Consider the following 12,885-nt stretch of genomic DNA (forward strand, 5'->3'; position numbering starts at 1 on the left):
TTGTTTTAAAACCTTAATAAAAGATCTGCCCTCATGCCACACAGTTACTGATGCAAAGATGTGGGCGATCTATTATCAATTGAGACCTCTCTGTAATGAACCAAGTCTGGACCAGACAAACTGAAAGCAGACAACGAACCAGAACCATCAGGTATAATGACAAGCAAGATGCTTCGTCTGCTTTGCATTATTGAGTTGTGAAGCAACATATTTAACAAACTTCCTGAAATATTATGGAAGGTCAGCATGACAAATTCACACTCATGACCTTTGACTCTTTCAAAGGATTAACTAACAAATGGCACCACTTCCTTTAAACAGTTGTGCTGGCACAACACAGCTAATACTTAGGATGAGTCACTTAAGAAGGACGTTTAGTTGTAGTCGGCAATTTATATCACAGCAGCCTGTAAATAATCAAAATTGGTCATGGCAAACCAGAGGTTGATAGCATGAGCAATGATTGATGTGGGAGTAATGTTTGTTTGTTTATTGTTTAACACCACACTCAGCAATATTTTAGCTATATGATGGCAGTCTGTAAAAAATCAAGTCTGGACCAGACAATCCAGTGATTGACATCATGAGCATCGATCCACGCAATTGGGAAGCAATGACATGCATCAAAAGTGTCAGTGAGCCTGACCACTCGATCCCATCAGTCACCTCTTGTGAGGAGAATAGTCACCCTTTATGGCAAGCATGGTTTGCCGAAGACCCTGGTCTTCATGGGGATGTGGGATTACTGACACAATCATGACATGAAACACATCATACCCACCCAAGCTACTTTGGAGGGCTCACATGATAAGCATGTGGTACTGGGAACTAAGGCTTGGACCAAATTTACTACCTGGGTACCTGAACCCCTATTACCCGGCCAGGGTACCCACTGCAGGTCTCAAGAGTTGGGAACAAAATGTCTGAAAGGTGATTATTTTACTGCAGCCCTGGCCGAAACTATTTAGATACATGTAGCAAACGATCAGATCCTACATAAACACTAAAATTGACTGAAGCTTTATCTTTACTCAAACATATACAAGTAAAAAATAATGTGTTCATCGTCAGAAAGATATGTGAACATTAGTGACTTGTAGTGTAACCACTGAGGTATAGTGAGTTTTTGTCATTAAACAATATATCACGTGACTAACCACAGGTCCTGGTAGTCATGTGGGTACCCGGGTCCTACTCAGTACCCACCCGACCCGAGTACCCGAGTTACCCGTCCCAGCCCTACTAGGAACCTATTCTGACCTAGAATCCCAACAGGATTCATGACAAAGCACACAGGTACCCCTCCCTCCCTCCCAAGAGGATGTGAGTATGGCGAGCACATATCCACGGGGTAGTGTGAAAGACAACATCAGTCACGTGTCCACTAAGGAACCACTGTGACCAACAATCACCACACTTGTTGCAGGGATGAAGCTTAACCTGAAACATCAACTAAGGTGAATGATAATAACATATAAGGACATCCCCCAGCAATCCTGAAATTCTACTATACCTAATACTATACTAGCCAAACCCCAAATTCACAGGCTCAAACAAACTGGCATCCCAGGTTTGGAGATGCACTAGCATTGTGTGAATACGAAAAGTGAATGTCATCCTTTGACACATGGACACATCATAGACAGAAATAATTGTCCACAAAGACAATACTTTACAATACCCACCTCAAATAGTTCACCCTTAAAGAAATATTTCAGACCCCACTTACAAAAATGAACAACTTTCAAAATTGCAGAAAAAGCATTTCTAATAATGTCAAATTGTTTAACTGAGATGTCCATTTCAAATTGCTCGATAAGCTTAATTAACTAACTTTTGCTTGATTTTGATAGTCATTTGTTGTTTAAGTGTACATTTTTATCTGGATATACAGGATGTTATTGATAAATGAGTTAAGAGACATCATAAATGTTACATGTTTAGGACAGGCAGACATGAAGTCACCTCACAAGGGTGCCTGCTTAATTATGTTGATATGAGCAACGACCCATGATGTTAGTGTACAAATGTCAAGGCAATCAACCAAGTCGCTAAGTCCGACAACCCAACCACTTGATTGACCAGTGGTTGATAGCACGGGAACATTTCCCATTGTCAGGTGTGTGTTTGTTTTTTAACCCAGCAGTCAGCAATATTCCAGCTACACGGCTGCAAACAAAGTCTGGACCATTTCTAACCTGACACATATAATGAACTGTTATTTTGGTCCAAGGCATCTGCTGTATATATATATGGTTATGATATACTAAAATTTATGGTCCCTTTCAGTCAGTTATAACAGTAGTTTACTGTAACGAGGTTTTGGAAAACAACTTAAAGTGCTTAAACTATTTCAACTAACAAGACTATATCTATTGACTAATCATGCTAATAGCAGTATCAGTCCCTATCTCTCAAAACAAACGTGGTTCACACAATAACTAAAATTATCTCATCCCCTAAACACCAACTAACTCGATCGTTTGAGTTGGTTGTTTTAATGCCGCATTTTAGTCATGTTCTATGAACATCACTGCGGGGAACACCAGAAATGGGTTTCACACCTTGTACCCATATGGGGAATAGAACCCGGGTTTTCAGAGTGAGAATGTGTTAAACACTAGTAGTGAGTGAGTGAGTTAGTATGGTTTTACGCCGCTTTTAGCAATATTCCAGCAATATCACGGCGGGGGACACCAGAAATGGGCTTCACACATTGTACCCATGTCGGGAATCGAACCTGGGTCTTTGGCATGACAAGTGAACACTTTAACCACTAGGCTACCCCACTTCCTCCCAATATATTAACACCACTGAAATGCACAACGTGTTGTAATAACTGATAAAATTCTTAGTTTTACAGACACTTGAAAAATAACAAAAAAAGACATTACTGACAAAATATCAACCACTGGCATTTTAATAAACGTAACAATCTTAATGATATACAAAACACTAAAATAACTTATGACATTTCTGCATATAAATATTCAAAAAAAGACAAAAGAAATCAGTGGAATGTTCCTCCAATCTGGACCAGTTTCACTGGAACAATCCTCCTCCAAATGATACCTGTGCTGCTTCGGCAGCGATGGTATTCCAAAACAACTATGAACACATGAATATTTACAAATGTATGGATGAAAGATGTTTGCCCACTGCTCAATCATTAACATCGCTAAAATGATGCTGTTCGTATATCAAAAGTACACTAAAAGTATACTAAAACATTCAGTAAAAAAAAAAATGCCTTGCTTCTAATGGGCATGTCTATTCATAAATGCCATTGGTAACCTCCATTGACGAAACATCTGAAATGAACACAATCTATTTATTGAACATTTGAGCACTGCATGGAAGATTGATGCAAAGTTGTACACCTCTTTGCATTGCACAAATAATACTCATACAAAACAGAATTGATTTGTAATAAAAAAAATAAAAAATAAACACTAAGCACTTAGACAATTTCGAGCAACACTCATGAAAACACTTTATAAATATACCAGTTTGATTACTCGACGATTTCATGAACCAGTCAGAAATATAAGTTACAAAGATCAATTCTGAAGGAAATATCTATCTAAACACTTAAATATACTATTCTTACAGAAGTATATTAAGTCACAGACTTGTCATCAATACAGTCTTGAGATGAACTTATTAACATTTAACAAATTTATATAAATAAAGTACAATTTTCAAATGTTCAATTTACCAATACACATTTAATGTAGTTTGGCATATGCAAAAGAACAGACAGTTCAGCATTATCCATGATCAGTTCTATCTCAGGACACAGTGTTACTTCTTGGCTTTCCTCGACCAATTCCACCATAGAACCCATGTGAGCCATCTGGTCCCTTGGGGTGACGATATACCCCTTCCATGTCCAGCATTTTGGGGGTGATTCCCGTGGCAAAGGTACCATCTGGGTTCCTGCGGCCTAGTCGAGGACTTCCAACTGGACTGCGATCCTGGAGCTCTTGTGCTGCTTTCAATCTCCGTTGAACCCATGGGCTAGTCGGGGTACTTTCGCCTCCTGAGGAATTTTCAAACCTTTTGCGAGACATTTCTGGACTACTTCTAGGACTCAATCGGTTGTCTCCTGGACTTAGCTCAGCCAATGGAGATTTGCCGTGACTTCCTCGGCCTCTTCTTTGACATCGTGGACTAGACAAGGGACTAGTTTTAGGTGTGGTACGGGGAGAGGTTCGTGGAGAGTGATTTGGACTGAGGTGGTTAGGGTCAAGGTCTTTAATCTTTGGACTGAGCCTCTGAGGTTTGCATGGCCCCTCCCCTTCGGAACCACTACTGTGACATGAGGATTCATTTTCGCCAGCAATTTCTTCCAGCCTGGTCTTCTTTTTCTTCCCACCCCTCCTGCGCTTCTTTTTCTCATCCTTTCCTTCATCTGGTGAAATTTCATCCTTATCATTTTTATCATCATTTTTCTTCTTATTTGTTCTCTTTGGGGGTGCCAACATTACAATCCGCATGCCCTTTCTCCAGTCACTAGTGTCGTTCATTTCCACACAGGCCTTTTTGGCATGCTCGTGTCTCTCGAACTCAACCACCGCACAGACTGTTGTTCCAATTTCGGGATGTTTGGCTGAATGTTTTTTCACATCTGGGGGAATGGTCTTCCCTGGACGAAGTACACGAATCAACACTACCTCTCCACATTTGGAAAAAATCTCAGCAACTGTCTCTATCGTGGGGTTTTCTGTGGGCAAGTTGACAGCCACGACTGTCCTCGAAGGAGTGGTTTCGTCATATTCCGGGAGGGGCTCCAAACGACGAACCTTCGTTCCTTCCTCGTTAACTTCTAATTTATCAGATTGCCTCAAACTGTATGCAACAACACGATAATCTTTCGTCAGGGACTTTAACTTCTTGAATGATGTAATGAGCTTTAAGCTTACATACCCCAGTTTGTTCCTTCGAACATGTTTCAGTAGAAAAGCGTCTTTCAATATGTTGACATCACAGAAATAGAATTCCACCTGTTTAATTATTTTTTCCTTCAGTTCATCGTCCGGAGCCTCAAACTGGGGTTGGTCGCACTCATCGGACCCGTGACTCCCTACGTCCTCCTCGCTTGTGTAGGTAAAACTGCTGCTACTGCCACCGTCTTCCTCTTTCAACTGTTCGATACGGTCAACTCGAAGTGTTGGAGTCGGCACACGAACTATCACTTCTGAGTCGTTCGTTTCGCGTCCCATGTTTTCCTCGTGGTCGGAAGCCGGACCCACTGACTCGATATTCACAATTACCTTCGTCTCCTCGGCAGGAGTTGGTGCCTCAGTGGTTGTATCGTTGCTCATTTCTGCCTTGGTAACACACCAGGACACTCAAAACCGTGTGGGTTGATTTACCTGGGTCTATATACCGCTCAAGACAGAAACTTCTGGCTTCCCAACTCACCGCCACACTCTCGCACTGACTGCTGTTGTGTGCCGACTGTCTCGATGTGATCCCTGCTATTTTTAGATTTGTGACGTCACTGCGTGGTATTTGCAAAACACGTGGGGTTGTTTCTCGTGACGTAGGCGGATAGCTGTGTGTAAACAAAGTCAACAAGCATAACAATAATCATGTTTGTAAGACGGCGGATTTATGAAATACCATTAAAATCATCATTCGTTTAGATCGGACCACTAACTACACGAGTTATTAGTGACTGTTGAGGTTTTATAGACGGCACATATGGCCACTCGAGATAGAAACCCAACTCCTAGCTGCCACGTCAGCGCATTTGTCATTCATCTTTGAGAATGACACGCGGTTTCTGATGATAAAGAGGCATCGCTTGCGTCATGTTGGGGAAACCCTTCAAACACGAAAAGACAACCATAACGTATATATCGTTATAAACGGTGTATAAAATTCAGAATGTGACCGTAACTAAAAATATATCCTTGACAGATGAATAGTGTTTTTATTCATATGCAGTTTCGTGGACAGGACATTATAAAATATTTAAATAACATAATCTTAATCTCAATTAACTTAATCGTATTCACAACACCAACTGTGTGTTCATTGTGTCAATCAGCTTTTACAAAATGGATAGAATTGACTAAAAATAGAATATATTCCATAAATACAGGAAATACAGGAAAAGGTACTTCCTGTTTTTTGAAACCCCACGAGATGACACCTCATTGTGTACATCTGTGTAATTATTTCAGCGGTCATTGTTGCACCTCTCCAGGAAACTCAGGTGTATATCGGTTCCTCTTCCCACGTTTCGTCTGATATAAAATCCCTATAAACACGTTATCAGCAGAGGAGGCCCTGATTGGTCGAACAAGTCTTCCTGTTATAATATACGCGCCTGGTTAACAACACCGATCAATATTATCATCAATATGAAATTATACAAATTTAAAATATGTTTCAAATTTAATCCTTTCATAATTTAACTGAAGAACAATTTATGCCACACATATCAATATGTATTTGTACAAAAATACGATTTATGTATGTAACCCAAAACAAACAAAAACGATGTTTGACCCCGAAGGTCACTTTCTTGTACCTCATTATTTTAAAAGATATTAGATCGGATGGTCATATATATGGTTATATTTTATTCTTACTTGGTTTAATTTAGATAACTTTCCTGGCACCTCTTCACGGGGCACATTAAAACCTGTAACTTGAATGGGGAATTAGAATACGAAAACAGTATGGTTTTGTTGTTACCGTATTGCGAAGAGCTTATTTTTAAATGGTATTCAAACATAAACAATTTTAAAATGGATACTGTTGCCTTCATATTATTTGCAAGAATCCACGTAGTCGGTTATGATGACACATATCCTCGTCACAGACTACAATATACCCCGCACCTCATTTCGGTCGGGGGGCACGGGTGGCCCAGTCGTCTAAGGCGCCGTGATTCGCTGTGCAGAGCTGCGTCCCTTGGGCACGCCAGAAACCTATGATGATGTGGGTTCGAATCCCGGTTTGCCCCGATTATGTTTCTAGGTTTGTCAGCATCATACCCGTGCTCGTGGGTTTCACCGAAGTGGTAAACGTCTGAGACCTGCATCACTACGGGCTTTCCTCCCACATTAAGCTGGCACGCCGCGATATAACTGGAATACTGTTAAAAGCGGCGTTAAACCCAACTCACTCACTCACTCATTTCGATCGGCTCATAAATCTCATGTCAAGCATGGAGTAGTACGTACAGGAGTATGATGGGATCATATTTTATCCCGAACCCCCAACTGAATGGTGTTCCCCGTATTTCAGGTGTGACAGTCGCCTACAATGAACCAGTTTATTACTTTTTAGAGTGAACATAGTATGGGTGTTCAGCAATGTACTCCCGGAACTTCCCACTGACCCAGTAAAACTACCCGTTAACTACCCGGAGACATACGTGTCTGTACGAGACGATACATGTGGCATTTATGACTCAGTGTTTTATTGCTCATAACTCATAGTCATCTCAACCGAGTTAACGTAAAAAAACACACACTAAAAAACCCAAACAAACAAAAAACTTGTACATTATGTTCGACCTTCGACAGGAGCCAAAGCTTTGGTGTGCTGTTTCGAAATTCCACGTGACATGGAAGTATTTGGATTGTCATTTTAACCAAAGATGAAATTTAATCAAGCTTGCAAATAGAACCATGAAATCGTTGAAATATGCCAATGCTTATGTATGGTTTCGACTTTGGAACGCCGCAATGGCTAAACGTCAAAACCCACGGACCATTGTCACGTAACAATAATTTCGAAATGGCTATTCAACCAATCAGAGGAAGTAAGTTCTACAACGGCTAATCAAATGCGAGTAAACGCGGAAATACCCACACTTCATTTACGTGTCAGGTAAAAACCAGCGATCTCTGTACCATTTGGTGAGACCAAACAACAAGCTAGTGAAGAACGGATGTTCTGTCTCGAGTGAATGAATGCCATAAGCCTCAAAGTTTTGGCAAGGGACTCATAGCATTCATTCACGAATCACAGATAATCCGTAAAATTTCCTAGTCTCAAGTAGCATATTTTCTATATACTAGTCTTTTTTAAGTTTGGGGAAGAAAATAAAGAGATACGTCTCAACCCTACATATGGTCAACCTTTTGTTAATTCTACCATGGCATTTTAGAACCAAGCTTTCTGATTGGTCCATTAGCGGTATCGAATCTACGTTAGACGGCATTTCCTCAAACGTACATTTATTCGGAAGCACTTCTTCGGCAATTTCGAATAGTGGCCTTTCTTCTTTATCATTGCTAAATAATATGTTTGGTTCCTACATTATTTACAGTTAGTGCGTAAATGTATTTCAGTCGGAAAACCTGACAAAGAAATACTTAGAGCGACTATTGTAGACGGCGCAGTGATGACTCCACACTAGGTTGACCGCAAGGAACTCTGGGTAGGAGAATGCGCATTGTAAAATTCAGTAACATCAACACGTACTGTGACGTCATGTCTGCCGCGTCACAATGCATAGACTTCTATATACCTTTATGACGTCACAAAAGAGGTGCGTACTTTAGAACAAAACATTACAAAATTACATGATTTTATTGTGTCTCACTGAAGTGGTTGAAGTATACAGCTGTCGAGTCTACGTTCGACAACTCTGCATTGAAAACACCGTAGGTGTATCTCCAAAAGCGGACGTGTTAGGATTTTTTAATCAATGAATGACGTCATATAGTAGTGTCCTTATCGACGAAGAAATTGTCGTCGTATTACAGAGAATCGCCAAATAACACTAAGCTGGTTCCCGACTATCTCTGTGCGTCCTCAACTTGTGATACGAGACGGGCCCAGCTTATTAATTGTACATGACCTTCATTAGTCTATCTTTCTACACTTGTGGGCAGAGGGCCGATCATATCATATTCTAGAGTGTGGGTGTGTGTTTTTGTTAGATTTGGCTAAAGGGTAGTAGTAGTAGAGAGAATATTTTTTTCTGTCATGCATATTTTGTCTCTGAATTATTTTTTATATATTTACAACAAATGATTTTCTGGCCATTCAGCAAACAAATATTTTTTTGTGAAACCTTGGGGCAAATTAGTTTTCCCAACCCAACCTCGTACCCTAGAATATCAAATGGTCCATTTGTTTTGTCTTCTTTCATGTCTATAATTCTGTAAATTCGCATGTTGCCTCATGCGATTAAAACTTTTTGTTTATTGAAATCATGTATGCTTACAAACTCCTGCTTTGTGAATTACACGTAAGCAAGTTTATGTTGAAATTGTTTATATCCGTGGTAAATGTACCAGTAATTGCTGCCATATAACAACTTTTTTTCACATGCCACGCGGATGCCCGTGGCTTTACGCATTAGGAAATCAAAACTTTCTAACTCAGTTCACACCACTTTATTAAAGTCGTTTAGTACACATCCTACATCGTTCAATGCCATCAGGGTATGGCGACACAGGAAAAACTCTAACATTTACTTTGACATTTTAGAAGAAGTGTATGCGATTAATCAATTTCATAGTGTGAAATTGTGTATGATATCCGCGTAATTGCTCTACGTTGCTAGGTTCGCCACGAGGCATGTCTTTCACACTAGGCACCTGGCAGAAATACAACACCAGCCGCGTGTCCCGTGAAAGTGATGACTAACGGGGCACTGGCAAGTTTGTTTGATCCGAGTCATGTCAAGCATGACTCGTGTGATTGACGACAGTTTGTCAGGTGTTATGTACAAGTGTATTAACAAAGTGTTTCGAAATTCGTATTGCAATGGATTAATAGTTATCTCTTAAAAAACCAATTAGGTCCTATAGAGATTTATATATACTTCCTAAGGTATCTAGACTAGGAAATGAGTATAAAGAATAATTTTGGACTGATCCATTCCTGAATTAGTTGTGACCAGCATGCATAATGTAATGAAAATCAGTTTCTGGTCTGCATTTTGGAAGTTCTGCGTTTTGAGGGGTCCGCGTTTTGGGAGGATACTCTCCTACAAGGAGGACTAGCTGGTGCGCAAAAGTTGTTCAAATCACGTCGGTTTAAATAATTATATAAACGTACCTAATTACATGGTAATTACTGTGTTGATTGCGTGGATCGCTACTGATGATGTCAATCACTGTATTGTCTGGTCCAGATTAGATTATTTACAGATCGCCGTCATGTAGCTGGAAAACTGCTGAGTGCGGCGTCAAACAACAAACAAAAATGTAAACATGCAGTCTACCTATGTGGTCTGTTTCACAGTCCCTGAACCATATTACTTTCCCTTCCTCCATACCCTTATGGTAATGCTAGAGCCCTCAATGAAGAAAGTCTAGATTTACATACAACACACAGGTTCAGGAATCTTCCATCTCACTGGTTTTCCCTTCCAGTTAAAATGTAGTTGTTTGTTTCTATCAAAATTATATTTTTTTCAGAGACTAAGCGTTAGTCTATCTTCGTACGAAACGCACTTGTATAAAATTGAAAACAGAAACTAATTAGCATCCAAACGTGTTTACAGAAACAGGGTCGGGTCTTTTAGGTGGGCCCAGGGGAAGGGTGGGGTAAGTACCGAGACACTGGCAACAGAGATCGATAGGCTTTGGCTGTATGAACCGCCACAGAAGAAAAGGCGTTTTGTTAGCAATGGCCAAACTCGCATGCATGTATTCAAGGTTTGCTTGTATACGCCAATCGTTGTCAAGGCCAACACAAGCTTATGGGTAGACACGCCAGATAGCGCAGTAGCACTACGAAGCATGGCAAACAACTTAAATTTATACCTGTTGATATTGAAGACAACGACCTATGCTTAATCAGTGCTGGTAATTACAAATGTCGGAGTTGTCAACTGCTGTTTCCACGAGCCCACGTGACGCATATGAACACATGCACATTTCACAAAATGAGCTGTTGTTTATCAGTGGAATGGCCCGCCTACACTTTGGTTTAGGCCTATTTTTCTTATCTTATAACTTTGTTACTTGTATCAAAAATATCGTGACTGACCACCAAACGGGGGATTTTTATACTGTTTCTATTATGTGTTGTTCAAACACGCTTACACATATATAGCCAGCAACATTAATGCACAGAATGGTTTGCATGCATGCACATGGTGAATGGTATTAGGATTTTCCACAGGCAATCATGCATAAATAGGTACTTATGGGAAATAATAACTTGTCCTCAGGTTTTACAAACCAAATATAGCAGACAAGTGTTATAACGAACTAAGATTATAACGAACCACTAATCTGGGGTATAACCGTAGTTCGTTATAAGCGTGTTCTTTATAAACGCATTTTACTATATTTTGTTTTTTAAAACCTGTCGACGAGTTATTTTCCCACAGGATTGCCATTAATTGTAATTCAATGAACATGTTCGATGCTCGGAGAAACGGGAGTGAAATTGCTCCCTCCTTCTTGAGAATGAATCGCATGTCTTGAGGCGACGAAAATTGAAAACTATGCCGCCTCCAAAAAAAGCTCCCATGTTCGACCCTCGATCCCCACCCCTCACCAGAATATTAAACGGTTGGCGCCTTACTGGCCCTAGAACGTAGTAAAACATCCCCCACCCCACCCCGCTTCAACACACACACACACACACACACACACACACACACACACACACACACACACACACACACACACACACACACATTCAGCTAGCAGGTTCCTAAAAAATCGAGGGTTTCTTCAGGGATGTATTTCTACTTTACCTTATAACATTACTTTATTTCGGGACTGATGTTCGCCTTCCGTACCGCGAACACGATCTGCCCCAGAATTCCCACGGTTTTATATCTACATAAGTTTCTGTGTGTGTTTACAATTATAGTCGGCAATTACAGAATTAAAATTCAGTGTCACATACATGTATGTATCAGGTGAGGTGAAAAAGGGTCAAACTTCGCGTTCAAGATTATATTGCACTTATGTAGCGACGTGCATGCACGTGTCTGTGTGTGTGCTTGAACAAGTCCTGCCTAATGACGATTTTATAGTGCTAGCCTACTGAGATACCATGCCGCAGTTTAACATGAAAAACCCACTCAGACACAGTATACTGACTCCGAGCCGACCAGTCCTTATTTTAGTCCTTCATTGCCGAGCACCAGGCAGGGTAGCAACAAGTACCATATCATTTAACGTCTTTTGATATGACGCGGCCGGGGATCGAACCCACAAAATTCTCCAGGCAGACGCGCTACCACGGAGGCGGCCCATACGTGGAGAACAGTTCTTGTGAATGCCATGTTTAATGAGACGACAGAGTGGCATCGTATCCCCAAGATCTTTTCAGGCCCGACTATTGGAATTGATGCAGTGAGTGCATGGCTAGTTTGTCAACTTATGATAACATAACGCGAAGCTTCCGGGCTATAGTAGACTAACGATCAGTCTCTGAAACGTACGTAATTTCCCCCTGGAAATATATACTTTGATAGAAACAACTAACTCCATTTAAATTCGAAAGCAGCCGCAGTGAGATGGGGGATATACTGGGGAAGATCTAGACTTGCTTTATTTCGGGCTATATCATTACAGTAAGGGCTGGGCGAAAGGGAAAACAATACGGTTCAGGGACTGTGAGAAAGACTAGGGTTATAGATAAACAAGTAAACAATCTTGCCAACTGTATACAGCCTTGTCATTCGTTCCGTCAACGCAATATGGTCGCTATCTGCTCCTGGCCTCGGAAATACGCTACACTTTATAACGAATGGATTATTATTATTTGTACAATGGATCACGTGGCCTTATAAAAAATTAAACAACTATTCCACATTCACCTCAAATAAAGGACAAAGCGATTTGTAATAAAGGTAAAAGTCACAAGCGATTAATTAGAAAATCCAATGATTTATACACTGTTTTGCTTGGACTTTGTTTTTCAAGCGTTTTTTAGACC

At 40.5% G+C, this 12,885-nt stretch overlaps 1 protein-coding gene across 1 annotated transcript; it reads right to left on the bottom strand.

Annotated features, from left to right (window-relative positions):
* Positions 1-2,890: 2,890 nt before the first annotated feature.
* LOC139478987 (la-related protein 6-like) lies at positions 2,891-5,641 on the bottom strand. The gene has a single exon (XM_071261713.1). It carries the CDS (start codon positions 5,325-5,327, stop codon positions 3,792-3,794), a length of 1,536 nt encoding a protein of 511 aa, XP_071117814.1. The 5' UTR covers positions 5,328-5,641; the 3' UTR covers positions 2,891-3,791.
* Positions 5,642-12,885: the final 7,244 nt, after the last annotated feature.

This window comes from Haliotis cracherodii, unplaced genomic scaffold (assembly GCF_022045235.1).
Source record: "Haliotis cracherodii isolate W230 unplaced genomic scaffold, xgHalCrac1.p SCAF_1, whole genome shotgun sequence".
Classification (NCBI taxonomy): Eukaryota; Metazoa; Mollusca; class Gastropoda; order Lepetellida; family Haliotidae; genus Haliotis; species Haliotis cracherodii.

Bases quoted from the DNA above. Each gene is read 5' to 3' on its own strand.
- LOC139478987 (XM_071261713.1), bottom strand. From the start codon at position 5,327: ATGAGCAACGATACAACCACTGAGGCACCAACTCCTGCCGAGGAGACG.